At 49.5% G+C, this 24,934-nt stretch overlaps 1 protein-coding gene and 1 long non-coding RNA gene across 2 annotated transcripts in view; one reads left to right on the top strand and one right to left on the bottom strand.

Moving 5' to 3' along the window:
• The window catches only part of EXOC3L4 (exocyst complex component 3 like 4), a 22,427-nt gene extending 5,475 nt beyond the window's left edge, over positions 1 to 16,952 (top strand). Inside the window, exons 3-12 of the mRNA XM_038179851.2 lie at positions 95 to 740; positions 2,968 to 3,085; positions 4,337 to 4,462; positions 5,525 to 5,625; positions 7,189 to 7,284; positions 8,934 to 9,048; positions 10,319 to 10,441; positions 11,070 to 11,222; positions 11,816 to 11,937; positions 14,485 to 16,952. Coding sequence (XP_038035779.2) covers positions 95 to 740; positions 2,968 to 3,085; positions 4,337 to 4,462; positions 5,525 to 5,625; positions 7,189 to 7,284; positions 8,934 to 9,048; positions 10,319 to 10,441; positions 11,070 to 11,222; positions 11,816 to 11,937; positions 14,485 to 14,650 — 1,766 coding nt within the window. The 3' untranslated portion in view covers positions 14,651 to 16,952. The remainder of the gene's footprint in view (positions 1 to 94; positions 741 to 2,967; positions 3,086 to 4,336; positions 4,463 to 5,524; positions 5,626 to 7,188; positions 7,285 to 8,933; positions 9,049 to 10,318; positions 10,442 to 11,069; positions 11,223 to 11,815; positions 11,938 to 14,484) is intronic.
• LOC140002573 (uncharacterized) lies at positions 16,931 to 24,934 on the bottom strand. The gene is made up of 3 exons (XR_011809448.1): positions 24,023 to 24,934; positions 23,200 to 23,301; positions 16,931 to 21,471 (listed from the first exon to the last, which is right to left on the bottom strand). It is a non-coding gene; the product is annotated as an uncharacterized lncRNA (long non-coding RNA).

Genomic DNA, 24,934 nt, shown 5'->3' with positions numbered 1-24,934 from the left:
TGCATGTGTTCCTATGGGATATCCCATCCTGCTAGTCACCTGCCCATCACCTAACACCTGCCTTTCCTGACCCCTTTCCCCTTTCTTTCTGCAGTAATGGAGATAAACGAACTCATTCAGAAGCAGAAACTTCTGGAAGCATTTGCAAGCATCAAGTACATGGAAGACGAGACGATAGCCGAGCGGGATGCGGACAAATACAAGGACAACCCCCAGGAGTTTGTGAGGAAAACCAAGGACGTGGATTTGCTTTACAACTCCATCAAGGACATGATCCAGTCCATCGTGGTGGGAACGCTGGAGCATCCCACCGTCGAGGAGGCCACGCTGGCCTCGCTGGTGACTCTAATTGCCCGTGAGGAGGCCGCGCACCCCAACGCGGGCAGTGCTCCGGGGTCGGACTTGCTCGGCTCCCCCAGAAGGTGGAGGGAGGAGTGGAGGGAAGCTATCAACGAGAGCGCCAGAAAGAGAGTCCTGAGGGTACCCCTGGCCTCGAAGGAAGAAGAGAGTTCCTGGCTTGACATCCACTTGTGTTTCCTCCAGAAACACCTGAGCGAAGACTTGCTGAAGATCAAGCTGACGGTAAAAAAGTGCTACCCGGAGGAGTACCAGGTGTGCGACATCTACGTGGAGGCTTTCCACAAGGCCATCGCCTCGCACTTGCAGGATCTCTCCCAGCGGGTGCTGGAGTTCAACGAGCTCTACTCCTTGCTGGACTGGGTGGCCAACACCTACCGCAGGTAAGCTGCTGCCGTCACCTCCCCGGAGAGCAGCAGGGCAGCAGGGCTGCTTCAAACCCACGTAGCTGCTTTCAGTTCCCTGAGCAAGCAGAGAGATAATTGCTTATACAGTAGAAGCAGATAACTGATCTACCAAAGACGGGGACAAAGGTTTGTGGATGAAATGCTCGCTGCTTTTCGCAGAGCTCAGTTTCCCTGCTCCCCGTTCCCTCTCCAGCTCGCTACTCTCACTGAGCAGGAAGCTCCCCCTTGCAGCTCTGATAAACCTCCTCCCTTTCTGGAAATGCTTTGCCATGTCCAGCAGCTGCTCAGTGACTTTTCCAGGCACAGGGAGGGACCTGTGGGGGAGCTTTGCCTTCTTCCTGTTTAATTAAAAGTGTGATGCATTTGGAAACAATCCACTTCACCTTTGTGCTCAGGGGTCATGTTCATCTTGAGGAGGTGCCAAGATATCAGTGTGGGGAATTAGACACATTCAAACAAAGGCCGTGGCTCAGATGTGTCTGCTATTTGGATGGGAGGTCCATGATTTTGGGACCTCTTAAAGGTCCCTGTACTTCAGTAGTGACTAGACTATTCCGGGAGCTGTGTAGACACATCAAACACCATCCTTACGGCACCCTGGATTTGTGGGATAAAGGCAGGAATACTTTACAAGAGCAGTAAAAGCTGTGCTGTTGGACTTTGCCTCCTTTTAAAGCCAGAGGAGATATCTAGGACAGGTACCCACAAAAGGTCATGGCATTGCATGTTCTCAGTTGCTCACTGGCACAGATCTCAGCCCATCACCACAGCCTCAAGGAGTCACCGAGTAAAACCCAACAGGAACACACAGCGTGGTGGGGAGGAGGAGAGAGAGGCACCATCCACAGGAGACAAGTCTGTTAATAACTTCCTAAGTGCAGCCATGTCGGAGCAAAGTCGTGTTATTTGCTCCTAAAACCCCATGTATGATGTGTGACCCCTTCAGCAGCAGGGCACTGGCTGAGCAGCGCTATGGCAGGATCACTATGGGAACAACCCCTGCAGGAGTAGGGGAAGAAAGGAGCATCAGCAGCCGGGTTCTGCACCCCAGAAAAGTGCCCTCATCCTATTTTTCCATCTTGCTGTGAAAAGGCTTGTTGAGAGCTTGCAGCAGTTTTGGGTACTGCTTGCAATCACCTTGCTGTGTTGGATGGCATCCATTTCAGTTTCTCATGCTAAAAGAACACCATCCTCTTTTGGGGCCCATCCCGAAACAGGAGAAATTGCCTGACCCAAGCCCATTATTGTTACAATTCAAACAAATGGAAAAAAAAGGAGGCTATGGGAACCCTTTTTGGTGGTCAGGCAAGTGAGCAGGCAGTGTATAGGGCACTGCCTTTGCAGCTCTCTTTTTGCTAACCAGCTGACTTCTTGCAATTTATGCCCCACGTTAATTGAATTCCTGAATATTTTCTTCTTTCTCCCCACATTCATCACAGCGAAAGACGCAAAGCCCCTGTGGTCTGCTGGCAGGTTGCAGGGGCAGCACTTGTGGCTGTAGGGGCTCGTAGCAGGCTCCTTGCCATGCAGGCAGGCACTGCCTCCCGCTCATCAGCTGGCCCTGCTGACACCAAACCAGATGAAAGCAAGCGGCCGAGCCACGTGCCAGCTGGGCACACTTTGCACTCAGAAACCAGAGCTCAATGTCCACCCACCACCGCCTTACACAGAGGACACGTGGTGCTGAGATTGCCCACGTCCCGGGCATGTGAAGGCTTTCCAGAGGCTGCCCTTTGCCACCAGCCCTGCTCTGCCATCTCCTCTATGTTTGGGTCACACAGGGGGAAAAACGATGGGCTGGTGTCTGCTGTGATGGGACCCCGGGGACATCAGCCACAGCACACAGCACGCTGCTGCAGGAATCACCCCGAAAGGCACTGCACAAGCTCATAGTCAAATGAATCAGCTTCATGTTGTTTATTTTAAAAAAAGTAAATTCTCATAGCACTGTTCGTGTCCAAACAACTCAGAAGTCTCATGATTTCTAAGGTGGGCTGGAACCTTAGATCATTTTGATTTTGAATAATTAGGATTTTGAACAGTGAGGAAAGATTTTCTTGTTAAAGCTTGAAAACAAGCATCACAATTTAAGCTCTAAGTATATTTCTCACGGCTTAATAATTACGCAGCTCATGCCCCATGAATATTCCATCGGTTTACTCACGCTCTGAGGCAGCGTCATTTGTTCGTTTAATCTTTCCAGTGAACTCTTTCTTGGTCACCCTGATCTCAAACCAGAAGTTAAGACAGAAAACCTGTCCCTGCTGCTCACACCGGCGGACTGGGACAGGCTGAAAAATGACTACATCACCTCTGTGAAGGTAAGGTTCGAGACCTCGTCCTCACGGGCCTCTCAGGAGGACCGTGTATGTTGTGTCCTGGCAGCACCACACGGAGAAACCTTTAATCAAAAGCAGAAAAAGTCCTTGAGACTAATGCTGGGACCAAAGCAGGCCACCTAAATGTTAGGGCAGAGCCTGGATGATGGCAGGCACGCAGGTCCAATGTGATGGTACCGGACCCACACTGCAAGTTCATGGCTGTGCTTCATCAGATGAAAATCATTGCAAAGCCAGACATAAATGAATGCTGGCTGCTGCTTTTGCAGCCTGCGAGCTCCCCCAGCACTGCTGAACCACAAGGAGTGCTACAGGCAACTCTGGGCACCTTGCACCAGGAGATGTCCCTGTGCTCCAGCACCTTCTTGTAAGCTCCCTGGTGGGCTCAGACATCTTCTTGCAAACCATTCCTGAAATGGTTTTCATTCCAGAATTTTCTCCAGGTGAGCTCAGGGTACCCAGATAAATTAGATCAATATTGTTCCACTGCGCTGGCAAGGACTCTTTCATTTCACCAGCAACAGCACCGAGTTATCAGCCAGGGCTGACCACTCACACAAGCACCGTGTAGCCAGAAAGGACCGGGCTGATCGTTTGTCCTGACCTTGTGCTCAGCACATGCTGGAGGAGGACTTTGCAACGAGCAGTAAAACAGCTGACTGAGCTGCAGCTATGGCAGGCAGGCTGTGTTTGGCCAAGAAAATACCGCTGCCCTAAGTAAAGGATCTGGAGGATCACATACCTTTCCTGCGGAGGGATAGCATGCATTTCCCTGCCAGGGGAGCTGTTGCCCCTCAGTTTGGAAGTACCCTGTGCCTGGGGTTTTTCTTCCCAGTTTTTCCAAAGCAGATTGACAGGATCTGCAGCAAGACTTTTGACTCCACTTATCTTTTTGCCCCTGACATGTGCACCTCACGTGTGCCAGTTAAACAAAACGTCATTATGCCAGCTCTGCACTTTCAGTTTTGGGTGAGAAAAGGTGCTGGGGGCCCTCGTTTGCCTCCTGCAAAAGCAGGCATGGGGGGAGCCCAGAGGGAGGGAGAAGCCCTGGGGGAGCACAGGGCTCAGGACAGCCTTGCACCATGTCGGTCCCCTCTGTCACCACTGCCCTGATGGCAGACGGGGTCCTGTGAGCCCCCGGCTCTGCCCATCCCCACATCCCCACTGGCTGCTTTACCCATGCTTGGCTTTATCTCCTGAGCTGCGTGCTTCCTTCCTACGTTTAACACTTAGGCGAAAATCAAGAGCTATTTCGGAAACATCCTGAGACTGGAGGTGACGGAGAAGTGGGAGAAGGAGGTTCACCCAGAGGTGGAGGACAACCTGTACCACTCCTCGCTCTCCTTCGACATACAAACGGTACTTGGCGAGTTCGGGCAGGGCTCTGGGTGCACCAGGGCTCCCGAGGAACAGAGCCAGTGACCCCCCAGCACTGCCTCCTGCCGTAACGTGTGCGAGTCACGCGCCCACAGAACGCATTGCAGCCCAAAACGCCGCTTATTACAGCTCCTAGCTCTACGGCTTGCCTCCTAGCTGCAAATTAAACCCGCTGTCAATTGTGTCAGCAGCATAATAGGCAGCTGATTTGAAAGTTCTTAAACCTCTTTGATGGGGAAGAAGAAAAGAGGGGGCAAAGGAAGGCGGAAAGAAAAGGGTTGGTAGAAAAGCCCCTGCACTGAAAGGGCGACTTTGTCCCGGGGCCGCGGCAGCCGCGCAGGGGCTGTAGGCAGTGACAGCCACTCCAATTTAAACAGCACGAGAAAACAAAAGCTCCTGCTAGCGGTAGGGACCACGGGGTAATAAATCCAGGAGGGGCTGGGATTCATTCTCCTCGCTTTTCAAAGGGTTGAGTCATTTCAATTAAATAATACCTTAAAATAAAGAGAGAGAGTGAAAGAGAAAGAACGAAAGCCAGCAAGAAAATGAAAGACTTTTGCCTGTTGCCGTGACTCATTTCCACAGCAGACTGATGCACGCTGCTCGGTCACCGGGAAGGCAGCTCCGAGCTGGGTCAGAAGGGGAAAAATGCTCAGAAAGCACCCGAGCAGGGCTCCAGAGAGGCAGGAGAGATGTTTCAAGGGGAATTAGGAAGGGCTGGAGCAGCGAGCGGGCACAGCCTGGCTCCCCTGGGTGCTGTGCCGGGGTTTGGTCCCTGCTGCAACCCCCCCAAAAGGATCCAGGCGGCACCAGGGAGCTGCAGCCTGCACACAAAAAAAGTTTGTGCCTCTCGGCCCGTTATGGATTATTATTTTTGAAACTACCAAGGGATAATGAAAACCGCCTGGCACCAAGTCAGCTGCTTTCCCCTCTCTTAGGCTGGTTGTTAACATTTTTATTAATCAAAGCTGCACGAGATCTTTGCAAGGGATGTCCCTTCTGTGCCTGTGCCATTCATTGGAACTTCTCCTTGCCCTTTTCTAGATCATTGGGGAGCACATGAAGATTTCTGGAGCCATCAGCAAAAGCCTGAAAGCAAAAACACTGGAGCTGTGCCTGGCAGAATTGCATGAATTCATACCAAGGTCATCACCACTCTGGGCAGTGCCTTTCTTCCAAATGAGTACCAGATTGGTAAAAAATCATAATAATAATAATAAAAAGGTCCATGCACTGGGCCAAATGCTGGCACAGAGCAGGCACGGGCCTGTTCCTAGGAGAAACAGAGATCACAATAAGCCCAGTAATGAGCAAGCTGCAAAACAACTGGGAGGGGAGTCATAAACAGACCAAGATGGGACTCTCGTGAGTCCCAAAATCTGAGGCCAGAGCTTCAGCCTGGAAAGGGAGCATGGTCCCACCTACCCAGGACCCTTGCCACATTAGACATAAGTGTAATCCCCAAGTTATGACCCTGGGGATGCTCCCAGGGAAGGTTTTGTCTGGCAGATGAAGCCACACCATCCCCTTGGCACAGCCATGGGGTAGAGAGGGGGTGTTTTGGGGAGGGCTGCAGCCGCTCACCAGAGTGGAGAAGAAAGGACGTACAGCATGAATCAACTCCAAGCGAGCCTAAAAATAATTCTGCATTAACCTTTGGAGTTTCACACCTCCGGCAGGCGCTGAGTGGGTAGTTTGCTAATAGACGCTTTGCCGGAGTGCGTGTGGGGGAGACCGAGCACTGCCTGCTTCAATCGTGAACCTGGGGCATGGCAAGTTTTCAAAATATGCTAAAGGCAAGGCTTCCCCTTTTAAACCCCCATCGCCCAGCCATCGCAACTTGTCTCTGGTACCTTGAGTGAGCAGGGCAGTTCAAACCAGCTGTTTGGCTTTGAAGTCTGCCTGCTTTTTTAGAAGAAACGCAGCACTTACTGACGTTCCTTTCCTTTTCTTTTCTTTTTTTTTTTTTCTTTTTAACAAAATTGATGTAAAGTGCAAGCTGGGGCAGCAAAGGCTCCCAGATGAAAGGGTCACTAAAACCGAAGCTTTTCCTTAAACAAATGCAAGCAGCAAGTGCTGAGGCTTCTCCGAGCAGGTTGCATTGGACTGCCAAAGAAACAGAGCCGTGGTGAGCCCGCACTAATCCTGCCCCAGCCCCCTGCACGCTGTGGGCACCTGGCTGTGGACCAGCTGCCAAAGCCCTAACAGCTGTGGGATGCAGAAAGCAGATCCCCAGCACAGCGTGCTGAGATTAAAGGGGGGCAATGCAGGCGTGCTGCCTCGTTCATGTTCAGCTCCTGTTGGAAAAGATGCCCAGGAGGGCACAATTTACACAGTCCCAAAGGACAGAGAAAGGATGAGGCAGATCGACCTGCATATCCCAGCTGTAGAGATCCCCTCAGAGCGAAGAAAAGTCAGGAATTTCACCCAGGAGCTCTCATGTGCAGAGATCCTTGGAATCGCTCCAAATCTGCACTGCTTACACATTCAGGCAAGCATACCCCAAACCAGTAATTATCTGCTATGTATTCCCCTCTCCTGCACTCGCATGTTAAGACAACCGAACAAAAAATGTCCACATACGCAGAGGAGAGAGACGGGGCCAGCAAGGAGCGTGTGCTGACAGCCCGTGCACACCCAGCACACGCACTCCTCGCCTGGCTCAGCCCCGTTCCCCGAGGATAACATCCCTTGTGTGTCTCCTGCAGGTTCGGGGAGGAGTTCATGGAGTGGCACGCAGCCCGCGACAGCCCCGTGTTCGTGCCCTACTTCGCTGCCTACACCAACAGCTTCCACCACCTGGTGTAAGTCCTCCGTCCCCCCGTCATGTAGCCAGGGCATCATAGGGTGAAGAAGGACCAAGCGGTGCCCCCCAAGGGGATGGGGTCAGCAGAAAAAGGTGTCCTTGGGGTACTGCAGGGATGAGCTGGAGCTACAGCAGGGATGCAGACGGACCAGGGGGACGTGCCCACATCTTGGCTAAGAGCAGGGCAGAGCCCCTGTGTCAGCCTTCCCGCAGCCGGGGTGCCTCTGGGTGTCACATCTTTATGGCCTGGCTGTCCGGCCCCATCAGCACGGGGTGCAGCGCCTCTCGCCCTTGCTTCACCTCACGGGGGGGATGTTCCCTAAGAGATGCAGGCACAGCTCCTTCGGGCATGGAGGCAGAGCAGGGATTCCCGATGCTTGCCTGTTCGGCTCAATTTCGGCATTTTATCTTCAGAGGAGGATGGCGGGGGGGAGATTTGGTTAGATTTTTTTTTATTCTTGAGTTTAGCAGCCTAGCCCAGCCAGGCACCCTGAGGCTGGAGGAGCCCCCCTGCAGCCCGCAGTACGGCCGGACGGCTCCAGGCGGCGCCCAGCCTCCAGCACTGCCCTTACTGTTAAGTTTTATTGTAGTCAGCTTTTCAGCTGGGAGAGGGCCAGGCCATTTCTCTGCAGGGTGGGAACAGATCTGAGTGTCTGAACATCCCTCGTCTGCGCGGTGCTTCCTGGTGAAATGCTCTCTCATCATCAGCTTTTCCTTTTCCTCAGGAAAGGTGATACAGGGTAGGGGTTTCCCGATAAAGCTCTTCTATATCTGTTTCTCAAAACCCAAAGCTTCATGGAAAAGCATTAGTGGAAGTGGCACCGGGAAGGACCCCAGGAAACACAAGGTGCAGCCTGGGCCGTGTGTGCCCCAGCACAGCAGGAACCGGGGCACAAATGCTCAGCCTCTGGGTCCTCAGAGATGGGGGCTCCCATCCCCTCAGTTTGGCTGGTTTTCCATGCAAACTCATGACCCAATGCAGAGGATGATGAGCAGTTTGTCAGGGCCGCCTCAGTTCCCATGGAACCGTGTTACAGCAGGGCAACGATGTGAAGTGATGAGAAAGGCAGGGCCTCACCGTGAACCTAGAGCCAACACATATCATTGCAGATCTCATTTACCTCTCAGCACTTGTGCCTTCTTCCTCATTAGACTCCGTGAAACCTCCCAGAACGACACGCTTTCCCTCAAAACCTCCGCAGGTTTCGACCCCCGTAATTCCCCGTCCCAGCCCCTGCTGGCAGTCACGGCATGGGGTGAGATGGGCTGAGTCAGCCTGGCCCCCACGGGGAGCTCGGCCGCTCTGCCACCAGGACCCTTGGTGCTTGCTCAGGTAGCTGGAGATCATTTATCAGAAGTGTTACTCAAGTGAAAGGGAAAAGGCCCGAGCCATTGCTCAGCATGTTTGAACGACTTTCATCTGATGAGGAAATAGGTGATTTTCAAGTACAGTTACCCATTTGTGATTAATTTTCAGATTGTGCAAAAAGATACATTATTCTGACCCATTAAGTGTTTCCAAGAGGAAGTGCAGGAGTTACGAAAGTCACAAAAAATGCCAAAGATGCTGATCTGATTAAAAGGCTTAAGGCAATGGAATGGGTTATACTCTAACACTGAAGCCCTGGTGTTTCTCATTCTCTTTAGGTCAGGCTTGGAAACAGTGTTTAAAGTCAACACTGAGGAACTGCAAAAGATTTTGGCTTCTCTGACAAAGAACTTCAGAAACATGTTTCTAAATAAATTGAGAACAAAAACACAGGTAAGAGGATCAAAGCCCCACTATTCCCCCTACATAAGGAGTATGTGCAGAAGCTGAGGGCCTTTGCCCTTTCCTTGTCTGTCCAGCTGGACCTCATTGTGCAGCAAATGCTGCTAGGATCTCTCCAAAATGTGTCGTGCCTGACTTGTACAAATCCTGCTTTATCCAGAGTAACCCTTCCAGCACCCTGGGAGCTTTTCATTATGACCATATATATCTTGTTCAGTACAAGAGCAACCAAAAGAAAAGGGTGTTCAGCGGCTTTCAGCTTTTGGGGCAAAGCAGAGTGGGAACTTCACCCATAGTGGAGCACCGGGAAAGTCTGCTGGGCAACACCAATGGGGCATTTTTCCTTCTATCAAGACATCTGGATTTGTCAGGACTTTGTCTTACACTCATTTGTTCATAGATTTGTTATCATGCTCTGTTATCAACCTCTGCCTATAAGCTCTATCACAGCCTCTTCAGACAGGCCAGGCTATTTTCTGGCTGGGGTGATTTTTCCAGTCAGTTTCCATGGTGAAGAAAAAGATAATTCTTTCACCATCAAGATGATGGAGCTCTGCTTTCTGCTGCTCTGGGCTAACTTGTGTTAAGAGGCCTAAAAGGCAAGGTGCTGCGATGCAGTTTGTGCCTGCCGGGTGCTGTAGATGGGGCTTTCTGCTCTCAGCTAGCCAGGGGTCCGCTGGCTCTAGCTGGAATAACAAGAGAGATTGGGGAAATTAAGCCTTTAGTGCCACCACTTCCCACTCATCTTAATTCACTTTCCAAAACACCAAGTGTAACTTTCAGAAACCAAGGCAGTCACACATCAAGAGCCGTCCTCTGACTGCAGATAAGCCTGTCTGGCCAAGGGGACTTTCCAGTGGCTGCAGGGTTTATGTCGGAGCCCTAGGGACAGGCAAGGAAGGAGACAAGCCAAGACATTGTGCAAGAGAGCTGAATTGCTGTGAGAACTGAGAGTGCCAGGGCACTTCTGAGCAGCCTTTCAGCAGGCTGGGAGCACAGCAGGAGGGCACGAGTTGGGAAATAATTGGGAAGGAGAGTGCCAGCAGGAGGTCTGAAGACAGAGATCCTGAGAGCTAAGTGGAGAAAAGCACAAGGGGGATGTTCCAGGGAAGGGGTATTTTGAACTTGGCCCACTGGGGACTTTCCGGATGCCACCAGAAGCCCCCAGCAGCCGTGGCTCACCGTGGAGGCACAGGCATCATCAAGCGTCAGCTAATCTGAATATTCCTGATAACGTCAGCAATCTGATGTTTGCTTTCAGCCACTCCTCAAGAAAATCCTGACCAAGGACTGGATTTTGGCAATGGAAAAGCCAGACTCACTGGCTGCAGCAGTCTCGCAGTTCTCCAAGCACCTGCAGCACACAAGGCAGCCCCTGGGGCAGGTACTGGCTCATCCCACACCAGGCACAGTGATGCTGGGGGGTCCTGATTTCTCTTGCAGGCTGTGGTCCAACCTGCAGCCTTCTTCCCAGCAGCAGGGGCTGCTTAGAGTTGTGGGAACTGCTGATACGGGGCATTTCGGCGATCAACGTTCATGTGAGAATGTGCTATATCTTTCCTTTCTATGGTTTAAATATGGGAACTGATTTCTTTAAAGAGGAACAAAAAACATCAGTGAATATTAGCACTGAGCATTGTAACTCCATGGCTTATATGCCTTCATATGTTCCTTTCACATCTATGTGGTTGTGAAATAGATGTAAAAACAGCTCTACATTTAAAATCTACAAGCATCCAAAACTACTTTTAAAACCATCCCAAATATCTCTCATTGCTACAGAGGAGCCAAATTGCCAACATGTAATCATGACCATTTCATAGTGAAGAGTATTTCCATGGCATTCCCATGGGCACTGCCTTAGCTTTCAGCCAAGGGCAGGGCTGTGAGCATCTTCTGAATCCCCTCAGCTGCTGCTGAAAGACCCAAAGGTTCCCCTGCCCTCTCTCATTGCCATGACCTTGCACAGAAACCACAGAAAAAAAACATGAGGTTTGGTTTTCTTTAAACAGGAGCTTCTACGTCATGTTCATAAGTACGTGGTGAGGGAATACATTGTGCAGGTGACCAAACCCAGGAGGAAGATGAACAGAGAGACACGGCAGCAAGTTAGTGAAAGGATGAGCCAGGAAGCCAAAATCCTTAATAAAGTGCTCATCGACCAGGTACGTCAGCTCTCTCCTGGCATCCCCTGCCTGCTCCTTTTCCAGAGGCACCATGTCCCTGCTTGCCCCCAGGGGAGCAAGACACCGAGAGATCAGGCTGTCATGGAGGATAAGCCCCACGAAATGTAAAAGAGCTTAAACCAGAGCAAACAAGGTGGTTGCTGCAGGTCAGCACTGTGGACTTCCATCCTGCAGGTGACTCCGAGCTTAGCTCACAGATCTCAAAGCTTTGCACAGGCTGGTCCTCATGCTGTAGGACCAGACTCATTCTGTGGCACCTTGTTCGTGCTCCCTTGGCCATGGGGTGCCACTTGGGTAGCTCATTGGGGTGACACCAGTGAGAGCCCATCACAGCACAGCCTGCATACAGGAGAGTGAAGGGAGAAGTTCGTGGCTCTTCGCAAGGTTTGTGGCTAGGCAACATCAGGCTGGGATTTTGGGGGAAACCAAAGTTGAATTTATTGGGTTTTGCAGAAAATCAGGTGTCTGGGGCTGTTAAATCCCACTGGGGTGGTTTCCTGGCCAAGGTAGGTCCCTCTCAGTAGTGACAAAGGCGTCCTCACCCATGTCCCCTTGCACCTCCTTACTTACAGGGCTCTGACTCCGACTGGCTCCTTCCTGCCTTACATCACATTGCCAATATCATTGGGGAGAAGAAAAAAGACAGGATCAAGGAGCACGTCAAGGAACTGAGCCAGGATTACCCAGACATCAGGTAGGAGAAATGGTAGCAGCCAGAGCTGCATGCAGCAGCCAAGAGCTGGGCTCCATCCCAAATAGTGGCTGCTCACCCCGTACCTTGGCCAAGCTCCTCAGCATCTCTCTCCTGCTGTAGAACTAATTAGAAACCAAGCTGCCAGCAAAAGGGAGAGTCACATATTATTTTTCTTTCTGGTGGCTGTATCCCTTCTCTTTTTTCCCCTGTCTGATAGATCTTATAATACAGAATCACAGAATCTCTAGGTTGGAAGAGACCTCAAGATCATCGAGTCCAACCTCTAACCTAACACTAACAGTCCCCACTAAACCATATCCCTAAGCTCTACATCTAAACGTCTTTTGAAGACTTCCAGGGATGGTGACTCCACCACCTCCCTGGGCAGCCTGTTCCAGTGCCTCACAACCCTTTCAGTAAAGAAATTCTTCCTAACATCTAACCTAAAACTCCCCTGGCGTAACTTTAGCCCATTCCCCCTCGTCCTGTCACCAGGCACATGGGAGAACAGGCCAACCCCCACCTCGCTACAGCCTCCTTTAATGTACTTATACAGAGCAATAAGGTCACCCCTGAGCCTCCTCTTCTCTAGGCTGAACAAGCCCAGCTCCTTCAGCCGCTCCTCGTAGGACTTGTTCTCCAGGCCCCTCACCAGCTTCGTCGCCCTTCTTTGGACCCGCTCAAGCACCTCGATGTCCTTCTTGTAGCGAGGGGCCCAAAACTGAACACAGTACTCGAGGTGCGGCCTCACCAGAGCCGAGTACAGGGGGACGATCACCTCCCTAGCCCTGCTGGTCACAGTGTTTCTGATACAAGCCAGGATGCCGTTGGCCTTCTTGGCCACCTGAGCACACTGCTGGCTCATATTCAGCCGACTGTCCACCATCACTCCCAGGTCCTTCTCTGCCTGGCAGCTCTCCAACCATTCCTCTCCCAGCCTGTAGCTCTGCTTGGGGTTATTGCGCCCCAGGTGCAGGACCCGGCACTTGGCCTTGTTGAACTTCATACAGTTGACCTCAGCCCATCGATGCAGCCTATCCAGATCCTCCTGCAGAGCCACAAGTTCCCTCACACAAGTTCCCTCAGCACCTTTTCATTTTACCACCCCAAACGAATTTTGCTGCACTCTAAATCTCCAGGTTGCTTTTGGCAGCATTTGTGCAGCTTGCCAATTTGCTGCAAATGGTTTGTCTCCTGTTCCCAGACCTCCAAGTGATCTAGACATTGACACAGTTCATCTGCAGGTCCTGAAAAGGGCTCAACGCAACCACTAACTTTTGGAATAAACTGCAAATTCTTTCTTTTGTACTTTCCATTTGCTGTTCCAAGGCAGCATCTGCAAAATGTAATACTTCTGGAAAAGATAACAAACTCACTAGCACTGTGCATGGATGGGCAGTGGCATATCAGAAGTTACCTCCTCTTCCACAGCTCTATTAGCAGCCGTTGAGAAGGATTGTTATAGCTAGAAAGAAAATTCATTTCAACAGAGTCATTTCAGAAAAAGAGCCAAAGTGCTTGTATTGGGTTACGCTGTTCCTGCTGGATAATGTTTACGCAATCATTTTAAACCATAAATTCAACAGATTGCTCAAAACACTGAAGTGGACCCTCAAATATTCAGAAAAAAAAAAAAAAAAAAAGACATAAAAAAAAAGACATTACATTTATTTCACTCTCCCCAAAACTGAGGGTCAACATTTTTCACAGATAGATTCAACCTGAATGGATCAGGTATGCCTTGAGCTTATCTGAGTGGGGATATTCAGGGAGAGGACTTGAAATAGAAACCAAGTAATTTCCTTGGTGAGCACACCTGTTCTACAAAGAAATGCCTTAATGCTGGTGGCCAAGTATGCTGATGGAGGAGGCAGTGCCTGTTCTGGGAAGGATGGGAAGGTAAATGAGGGCTGGTCAGAATTAGCTATTTGAAAATAATTTTCCTGGTGGAAAAGCCATTTACAGGCTTGTGATTTGTGGTACTTTTTCATCATTAGCTTTAGAGCCATGACAGGTTTTAAGGCTCGTCCTCTTGGTTGATTTATTTCCTGGCTTTCCGTTATTGAGCAATAATATTTGTAACAATTAAATTTGGAAAACTGGGCAGAACCAGCCTGACCTTCCTGTTTGTGCCTTTGTTAATTCTTCCCCTGAGCTCTTGAAAAGGTTTCTGATTCCGTGTGTACTGAGCTTACTGGAACAGAGTATGTTTCCAGACTCACTTTCCTAGCTGTAATCTAATTAATGCTTGTCAGCTTCCTAAATATTAGCACTTCTATTGCTTAACTCAAAATAATGATTAAATAAAAGGTCTGCAGCCTCCTGTGAATGCTTTCAAAAGACGTCACGTGTGGGAGGAGACAGAGGAGGAAATTCCCCTGAGCACCAGAGGATGCAGACCTCATCCTGGGGGTCCTGGTGGCACTGTGCTTGGTCCCCTGGCAGGGTGAGGGGACACCTCCCCGGCACTTTGCCATGGCACAGTGGTCACTGGACTCTGAGGTGGCTTTGTCCTCAGAGCTGAGAGTCTTTGCTTGGTTTCTGCAGGAAGGAGCACATCCTGGCCATCCTCATGCTGCGGGGCCTGGGGTACACCAGGAGAGCGGCGATTTTTCGGCAGAGTTTTCACCGTCCGCCTGAGTGCCCCGACAGCAGGGGTGAAAACACGCTCTTTGATGAAATCGACGTGTCGGCAGTCATCAGCTGCTTCTGAAACACGGACAGCACAGCAGCTAGCATCCTCCCTCCTCTATGCTGCGTCTCCAGCATGATCCTGAAGCTGCTATCCCTCCTTGCTCTGCAAACACAATGTTTGAACCGCTGTGGGAAAAGTGCCCTGGGTTCAGAAACCAAAGGCCATGGATGCTCCAAGAACCTGACCTCCTGCAAGGGCAGCACTGTCCACCCCACACTCAATATACGGATATTACTGCTAGGAGGCATGTCTGGTCCAAGTTTGGGTCTCTTTTTGGAGAAGAGGAGAGAACCAAAAGGAATTCACGCAGGGCTCTATTAAGACTTGGCCTGTGTGACGCCTAATTACACAGCAGCACGAGAGCAGCAGCCTCCTTCGTAATTAGTGTCCCTGAGCAACCCAGGAGCAGGGCTCGGGCAGGGATGTGGTAGCACCCAAACCTTACATCCTGCCCTGTGAACAAGCTGCCCACGCTGGCGTGACGTGAGGTGGGTGATGTTGTGATCTGACACCACACACCTCGGCCTGCCCAAGGAGCACAGCCTTGGAGGGTGACCAGGCCCCGGGGCTGAGACACGCAGTGCGTGGAGCACTGAGCTCCAGGATGGGCCCCGTGGTGTTTCGGCAGATTCTCCTCACTGCAAATCTTGTGTTGGACCCAAGACACATTCATGCCATCACTCCCTCCCTGTGTGGGCAAACGTGTCCGGATCAGACATGCCATGTGGAGCAAGGCTGTGAGTCCTCCTTGCCCCGGGGTAAAAAGGGCCACCCTGTCCTTGGTCTGTTCTCTTGTATGTTCAAATGTATTTTATCAAATCTGGTACAATCTGACTGTGGTATGAACTTCACGTGAGGTGGACAGGAACAGTGCTACTGACAGGATCCTTCCAGGCATGGACCAGCATCACCCCTTTGAGCAGGGTGCACCGACACCGATTTATTCTGCGAAGGACTCAAAGCATTACAAACAGCGTCTGCAGGGCAGAATGAAAGAGACAGCCAGAAGCCTACAGCCATACAAATCTGATTTTATTTAATCCAATTTGTCCTTTAGGTTGCCTTCTGCAGGACTTAATCCAAGACTCTGTACGGAGACATGTTTACGATCTCTCAATTAATGTGATAAATGTGGACAGGGCATAGCCTTGAGCACTAATTTGTCTGCTGCAGACACTGGGAGATTAGATCACCAGTGCTGAACCTCTTTCTTTTCCCTTGCTCCTGTTTTCACCTGAATCAACTTCAGCCCATGCGAGCAGCAGGCCTGGTAACAAGCCAAGGGATGTGCTCTGATGGGTAAGAGGGTAAGAGATTCAGAGTGCACCTTTAATTGCAATCATCCCTTGAAAGAAAAAAATAATAATAATAATACAAGGCAGACTTGCTAACTTTGCAGGAAAGATGAGGTATTTTTCTAAAGATGGCTTTGAAAATTGGGTATTAATTGTGGGTCTGAGGTAGGAAGTCCTGGGAGGAAGTTTCTGCCCTTCATCATTTTATTTATGTAGCTCATGATGATTCCTGCAAATCCTCAGCTTTGGGACTCTGTTTTTGCTATGGAGGAGGAGAACTGATATATCATTTGTAGAAGTGATATAGCATATCCTGGAAGATATGCAGAGCTCTTCTGTTGACAAGTGTCATCTGTCCATAGCTTCAGAGAAAATCTTCCTGGCAGGAGAGAGCCAGGGAAGAAAGCCGTTTGCAGAGGACATCTAGAGAGGTTTTGTCCATCAGAAATTTCCCTCTGCCCTGTGTGCCTCTCTGGTCCAAGCACCTCTGGGTCAAGACAGCTGGGGCACAGAAACATTCTCAAGGGCATTGGGTGTACACAAGATTTTCAACCTTCTTATTTTACTGGAGGTCTTTCCACAAAGATATTGCATTTCTCAGAAGCCAGCTGCTGGCCCTGGGATTAGCTCAGGAACTCATCTCTTGTTTTCTAATAAAGGCAAGTTGCAACCCTGAAGTCTCAGAGGAAAGCCAGGCACTGTGACCTGCACTTTGTCACTGCCTTTCCTGGGACACTTCTGATGAGCAAGCCGCAGGAGCACAGCCTGCTTCCTGCATGCATTAAACCTGCCAAAGGCTAAACCTGTTGGGATGAGCCCATGGTTTGGTTTGGTTTGGTTCTGCCCTGTCCCCAAGAGACATGCAAAAGGAGCGGGAGCTGCTGGGTGGACAGGCAGGAGGATGCTTGGTCTGGTCTGCACTTTCTGAAATAAGCTACTGCTATCCAACCCTGTTCTGCAAAGCATCCCTTTTTCATTAGGACCATATTTCACATTCCAATAAAACAGAAGAAAGGCCTCCTGGAGCTTTTATTGTGAAATACATTGCTCTTGTATGAAAATGCCGAGGAGCTCAGTTGTTACCCTGCTCGCTCCCTCTGTTTGTGGTTGCCCTGTATTTTCCCCATCAGTTCTCTCCTCACCCCAGTAGGCAGCTGCATTCCCTGCCCCGGGAGACACGGCTCACTCCAGCCCTGCATGTGCCCAAGGTGAAAAAGTCTTCCTCAAAAGCATCAGAAGAGACAATCTCTGTCCAGGTTTAGCTTCTCAGGATCTCATGCAGCATTTCAGGCAGAGATCTGGCACACTCACAGCCCTGTGTGGGTGGTGACAAATATTTTTGTTTGGGAGCTCTTTCGTAATACTGTTTGTTTCTGGTTTGGGGTGAAAAGCAGTGCCTTCAGTCCTCTCTATCCCGGGCACCAGAGCCAGCAGCCAGGGTGGCCATCAGGCTGTGGCTTGTCACAGGCCAGCCTCTGCAAGGCCAGGCCGGGAAAGTCCAGCTCCTGCCAAGCAAGGAGGGAATAAACCAAGATAACATGGTGAAAGGTAACGCCTCAACATATTCCAGCAATGCCCTTAAGTGCAGCAGCACCATGATTTTTAGCTCCCCACAGCATGGTGGTGCCTTTTGGCAAGGAGCTCAGCTGGGTTAATATATTCAGGATGAGCATTGAGAGGTGGATTGCCCCTCCACATGCAGGGAAATGGGACCCAACACCTCCCAGCAAGCATGACTGGGAAGAAAGTCACTTATCTCAGGGGTAAGTGAAAAGTAAAGTTGTATCAGTTTTAGACTTAATGACTTTGGAAAGTCTGTATCTCGGTTCTCCAAAGCACTGGTGTTTGGCAAATATTTATCTTGTATGTTTTGCAAATTTCTCCAGGAAATCTTGTCATGGATGGATTCACTGCTGCTAAGCCAGTCACTTGGGTTCCCTGGGTGCTGGTGTGACTAACAACACGGTCTGAGCAGGCTCAGCAGCACCCTGCTCAGCACCACTGTGCGCTTCCATCCCTCAGGACATTTTCAGGCAATGCTGCTAATGATGACACAAAATTAGCATTGGGGCTGGCCCACCTCTCCCCCCAAAAGTACTAGAGATCAGTCAGATTGCTGTAGCATTTAAAGTACGAGACAGTATTGGGAAAAAGTCAAGACTGATGTAAACCAATGTGTGGTAAAAATGAGTTATGTTTTAAGGAATGACAAAAATTCATAAAGAAAAAAATCCTCTAATCCCATGGCCACATGATTGTGACTACTTGCCGAAGGATACTGAACAAATGTGAGCTTTGATGCCCTGTATTAAACTCCGTTGAAGAGAGCACTGCAAGTACCCTCTGATAGGCTTCCAGTGCAGCACTGGATGTTTATATTCATAAATTCATGTGAATTCATTCAAATGTGCTATCTCAGAAAATGAATTAAAAGAACAAAAGCAGGAAACCCCCAGAAAAAAAAAATAAAAAAATCCGGTGTAGTATTTCACCACCTGGATACATGTCAGTTCTCTGGGAGTGGGCAGCTGCCATGAGCTCCATCACAGGATGAGAGGTCATGCTTGGGTTCCCAGGACTGCAGGGAGACTGGTATGGAGGGAGAAAGAACTGCCTTTGTGTGAACAGCATTACACAATTACAGATAGAGCAAATCAAGCCTGAAGGCAGAAAAGGGTATTTATGTGACCCGCCGAGCCATCCCCTGGCTGCTCACAGCCCCTGGAAGGGCTTTGGCTGGGAGAAAAATGCTGGTCATGAGCAGAAAGCCAAGAGAACTGCATCTGCAGGGAAACACAGGGTTGCTTAATGCTTGTAGAGCAGGGGACTTCAACTTTCATCAGTCTATGGACTAAAAAAGTGCTTTCAGGAAAGGCAGAGGACAGACACAATAATCTTCCAATCAGTTAAAAAAATGACTGCAAAAGGGAAGGAAGAAGCTCCCTCCGTTTTCTGTGGGGATCAGACGTGGAGAAAGGACTTTGTGCTACAGCAAAGGAGATCCAGTTAGAGGCACCAAAAGTGCTGCTGAGAGGCTGAGGCCAGTGTGGCATCACTGGAACTGGTGGCACTTAGCAGCCATTGAGGCAGGTTTCTGAGAGACAAGCCCCATCCCCACCTTGCTATAGCCTCCTTTAAGGCAATCATGAAGTACGGTAAGGTATTCATGGCCTCAGGCCTCCTCTTCTCCAGACTAAACAATCCCAGTTCCTCAGCCTCTCCTCACAGGACTTGTGGTCCAGGCCCTTCACCAGCTTCATAGCCCTGCTCCTGGCACGCTCCAGGGCCTCGATGTCCTTCTTGTAGTGAGGGCCCAAAGCTGAACACAGTGCTCGAGGTGCGGCCTCATCGTGGGTCGTAGCACATGGTGAACAGGAGCAAGACCTCTCACATGCATGTATCAAGCAGTTTTTCCTGCTGAAGTTCATCACGGGTAATCTAAGGAAAAACAAAGTTGCCAGAACAGTCTGGCATCCTCAGCAAGGGACAAAATGACGGGGATCATCTCTGAGGGAGGAAGCCCATGACATCCATAATAATTTTTCCAAAACCTGGGAAAAAATACTTCCTGAAGGAGCTGTGCTGTGAACAGAAGGTGCCTGAGTAGATTTCATGGAATTAATCATCATTAGGAGGAGCAAGGCCAAAAAAATACGTGGCTTTTGTCTCCAAAAGCACGTCACTTACACACATAGACCATCCGCTTCCCTAAGTACAGTGCAAGAACACCTTACACACGCTTTCATCCAGAGAGCCCGACAGGCCTTGGGCCCTTCAAAGCATGAGCAAAAGCCCTCGATGCCTTCTTCCCTTGGTGATCTCAAGGCTGAATCCATGCAGTGCTCTTGCTAAGCAGCCGTTAGTCACCCTGCGAAACAAAGACAGGATGATGCGTGTGCTGCCTTCAGCAAGACGCACGGGGAGCAGGAACAGTCCAAAGGCCAGGCTCAATTTGTCTGCTATAAAAAGTATTTTATTTTTTTTCCCCAGCAAACTCCATCAAGAAGCAACAGCTCCTACAGATTTGGAAGCCTGCAGCTACCCCAGTCCTACAACTGGATGCACAGCCTGGTGGCATTACATCCCTGCAGCTGTTTTACTCAGGGAAAATATATTTATTTTATTTTTTTAAAACCAGGTTACTTTTGCTCATTTATTCACTACCATGGTGACATAGCCCCCACTGCACAGTCCCACCATGATGTTTCAGGGGGAGGAGGCTGCTGCTTGCTTCCCCTGCCCTTGAATTTGAACCCTCAGCTTTTGGCCCTGACCCTCAGTTCTGATGTTCCTGATTTCCATGTAAATGACTTTTACGAGTAAGTACTGAAACAACTCAAGGTTGTGTTTCTTGAGCAGAGTAATTAAAGAAAAAAAAAAAAAAGAAAAAAGAAAAAAGAAAAAAAAGATTTGTTTTGCTCACAACAGGGCCAGAATACTTGAATAGGTGTTGCTCTATTAAACTAGTTTTGCTCTATTAAACTTCTATAGCAGGAGAAAAATCTTGAGTTAACAAAACTGTTTACAGATAGGCAGCAAAACTCACAACAATGTCATTCAGTTTGCCAGAGTTATTTGCAACCCATTACAGATGACAGCTGCTATTTCACCACAATCAGTTAGCCTTGGGCCACAGTATATAGATTCAAATTCCATTGTTTTAGTCACGACATGAAAAAATTAATCACATTGTTGCTTTTACAGCTCTTTTTCTGGGAAAATGCTTGCATGGGAGGTACCGAGCAGAATCCTCTAAGGAATATTCTTTTCCATAGTAAAAAAAATAAAAATAATATAAAAAAAATTAAATGTTTCTTTAACACTATAAGTAACAGCCCTATTAAGCTCCCATGAGTGAAGCTCCTTCTTCATAGTGCAGACAGAAGCCTGAAGGAGTTAAAAGTGCACACATGGAGGATACACCTCAATATTGCATCCAAAATACTGCTCTTGTATAGGCATTGGAATATTATTTTTCTAATTTCTCTATTTTTTTTCTCTAATATTTGCTAATCTTATTGCACTGGGGAGCATTAGAAGTACTATGACAACCCCAGCTAATGCCAAGGTGGTTTAGGAAAAGTCCAGGTCTGGCCTCTGCACTGCTTGGGACAACTCCCACGAGAGCAAATATGCACAAAGCACCCTGCCCACCGCAGCAGCACGGGCTCCTCCGGGCACGTGGGGGTGAAGGAAGCCATTATCATCCTGAAGATCTAGCAGTGTTCTTCAGATGTTTGCTGAGGAAACAGGAGTATGTTTTGAAAGGTTGTTGGGAATTTCAGTCCTCAGGAGATGTGCAGACCCCACTCAGGAATATGCCTGCAGTTATGAAGAGATGAAGAGCCTTCCTGCCAGTAAACTGGGTAGCAAAAACTGTCGATTTCAACAGTGCAGGATTTATTCTTCACTGACTCAGAGGGTTTGATATGCCAGCTGCTGAGTCCTCACAGCCATTTGGATTTCCCCTGGAAACTTCCCTCTGTGGCACTTGCCAAGCCTGAATTGGCTTGGACATGAGAGGAGATCCCAGCAGGAGAGGGCCTGGGAATAGAAACAGGCAAGCTTTGGGTACACGACAGGAAGCCTAAAACAGAAGAACTCCTTGATGTCTTCCCTTCAAGACCTCAAAAAGAGGTACTGTTTTGCAGTTTCTCATGTGTTTCCCACCCTGTACTTTCCCCCTTGGGGTGACTTTGTGCAAAAAGAGGACCTAATGCAGCAAGTGATGGGGCGGACAGGCAGCTGGGCTGGAGACACCCTGCTCAGTCCTACCAGGCCCAAACACGGCGCTGCCACCACCGGGGTGGCCAGGCAGAATCTGGTGCCACCCAGCGCCCTTCGGGATCAGTGTCCATTCTCTGACCTAAAATTAGGCACAACCCTCAGTATCTGGGGAGGAGCAAGGGGCTGAGTGCCTGTGAAGACAAATTTCGACACGAGTGGAAGCATTTCCCCCACAGCCACCAGCAGCAGGTACCCCAGCAGCTCCGCTGGCATGGCTGAAGGAGCCCTGGCTGCTGCAGAGGGGTTTTGGCACCGCTGGTGAGGAAAACAATGTGCATCTTGCAAGCACACACACATCATCTGAGGGCTGATTGCCATGTTATGCTGCTGCCTGTGTTCACCGTGGGCATTCAGAAGGCGTTGATAGAGAAGCAGTGTGACATAAAGAGGAAGTGCTGAAATAATAATAAAGAACTATGGGGTAGAAAGTGCTGAAGTACCGTAAAAATGGGGTGATAAAAAACACAGTGCTTTTCTCTCAGAGGACCTGAGGCTTCCCCAAAGCAGCAGTGTGTCCCACCCCGTCTGTGGCAGCAGCAGAGGTGACCCCAGGCTCCTGTAAGCGCCTCACTGAGCCCACTGCAGACATGAACCTGCAGCTGTGCCCCACAGCGTGTCATACATCCCTGAGCGGTGCTGGGCAGCAGGAAACCCATGTTCCCTTTCTGTGCGGAGATGACTGGGCTTCCACAACAGGGAAAGGCACTTCCAGTTTCCTTCAGCCTTCACGCTGATGAAGGGAAGGAGCTACACCCTTCCTCACTGCCCGCTGCTGCTCGCCAGGTCACCACAGCACGCAACAAGGGTGCCAGCCGGTCTGACAGCAGCTTCTTGCACGGGGATTTGCATTTGTCCCAGGCTGAGGGAACAGAGACAGCAGACAGGGACCGTGTGGCTGGCAGGGATGTCATGGTGAGCAGGCCCTGCTCCAGCACACTGCTGTGGGCATGTCAGGGACAGCTGGGCCCCGAAACCTCAGGCATGAACCCCTCCTGCAGCCCCATCAGGGCAGGGAGGCAGGACAACCCCAGAAATGCACACCTGCCCCCCACAAACATCAGGGGTGGTCCCAAGGCAGCCTTGGACATGGATGCCTCCCCTGCCAGAAATATCACAGCCGAGGTGTCATCGGCCTCAGCTACAGACCGCTCCTCGAGCACAAATATCAGGGTGGGGATACAGACCACACTGCATGTAAGCCCCTCCTTCAACAAAGATTTAGGGCATTCCTGTCAGATTCAAATTCCTGGTCCATGACTCAGACACATAGGATTTTTGATGCCAGTAGAAACCAAAATCAGGAAAACTGTACAGCTGGTTCAATTCAGATGTGGCTGGAGACAGCAGAACTACCAACTTGTGAGGCTTGTGTCAGTGGTTACAAGGCTCTCAAAAGGAGGTCACACCTTTGTAGTTGCTAAATCATAGTCCTTCAATACTGCAAAACTACTTAAAAAAAAATCAGGTGTTGAGTTCAGGTGATACCTTTTAACAGTAAGATGTTACTGGGATTAGCCAACTCCATGGTCCCCTTTGATCTCAGGCTGAGCTATCACAGCTGTAAGGGAGGAGTCTGCTTCTTGTCTACTGCAAAATATAACCCACACAAGGAGTTCAGAGAAGGCCACAAGCAGGCTTTATGTGTTTCTGTGATAGTTTTGAAAGAGAAGAAGTGTCATACTTAAAATTGATATATCCTAGCACTTGTCTGTGGACAAACAACTCATTGCAAACGCCTAGCTTTCAAGGGCTGCAGGACGCAAATGAAAACAAGATTAGGCCGGGGAAGTAATTCATGAAGTAAGAGGAAAGATGAGGTTACATCCTACCATCTCACACAAGAACTTAATAAAAAAAAATAGAAGTTTCTCTAAATACTGAGGTGAACTTACTACTGACTTCTGCTTGCTGTGCAAATCCCTTTCCCACAGCTGCCATGGTTCGACAGTGTCCTCAAACTGTCTGCAAACACCAGTCTTGTCAGCCTGAAAGACTTCAGGCTGGTGGTCCAGCAGGACGCCCCTCACCAGGAGGTACTCTTCACTGATGGAAACTGGCCCCTAGGACATCTAGGTGTCCAGATAGCTGTAGCCAAGGAGGCTCTCGGTTCACTGACACACAGAGGAGCCCCAAGAGGAAGGAAAACGTCATACCAGTAATTTCATGTATTTATCTAGAAGGAGAAGTCCTGGGCCCACTGTCTTTGCTTACCAATACTCATGTCTTTTACAGGAAGCATCATCACCTACCACAGGACATTTTCTCACAGTAGTTAGTAGTCTGAAACAATCTACTTTGTAACCCTTACCTCTCAGTTCCTTTGCTCCATTCCTACCCTCACAACCTCCATGTCGCTGTGCTCCAACTGATATTTGGGCATATCACCACAGATCTTCCGAGCTTGGTTGCTGATGGAGAAAGAAACTCGTTTACATTACTTGCAGTCATCAGTACTGGAAGCAAAGGCACTCCAGTCAATCAGAAGCAACATATTTTGGTGAGGACATCATCCAAGCAATCCTTTTATTATCTGAGTGGTCTAAGTTAAAATACACATCAGTCTTGAGAGCTGGAACAATCTCCTCCAGACCTCCCTCTGGTTACCAGCTGCTTTGCCTCAGATGTTGAGCAGATGCTGCCTTTTGAGCCAAAAGGGAGCCTGCAGAGCTTGCTGACCCCCCATATCCCTCCACTCAGGGCAAGGAGCTGGGGCTCCAGATCTGAGCAAGTCTTCAGAATTCAGACTTTCAGCCCTTTGCTGATCCCAAGCCACATGAACTCCTGAACTGAGCTGGAGAGAGATGGCTAGTATGAACTCCTGGCTTTTCACCCCACATATTAACAAGCATCCCAAATTCTCTCTCATTAACCCTGTCTGCATATGCACCACTTCTATCAAAATATCCCAGAGGTTGCAGAACCAGAAGAGATATTTCTGACTTGCCCAGGTGAGGCCCATTCACTCCCAGGGCCACTGCCAACCACCTGTACCCAGCCCTCTTGCTGCCTTGCACATATTGAAGCCTGCACAGCTGGATTTACTTAGGACAAATTAGCTCAGCTGATGGAAAATCCCAAAGGGAAATTAATAGTTTCCCTCTATGGTAATAAAAGTAATTAAAACAAGCTTGAACAAAACTCTCCAATCTCATTCATTGTATAAGTGCATTGAATTAACAGGTTCCAGGAAGAAAACCTTTACCCTTGTAATGATCTGCTT

Source organism: Anas platyrhynchos, chromosome 5 (genome assembly GCF_047663525.1).
Source record: "Anas platyrhynchos isolate ZD024472 breed Pekin duck chromosome 5, IASCAAS_PekinDuck_T2T, whole genome shotgun sequence".
Classification (NCBI taxonomy): Eukaryota; Metazoa; Chordata; class Aves; order Anseriformes; family Anatidae; genus Anas; species Anas platyrhynchos.
The sequence above is the reverse complement of the archived record's forward strand: the minus strand, read 5'-3'. Positions and strand labels throughout refer to the sequence as shown.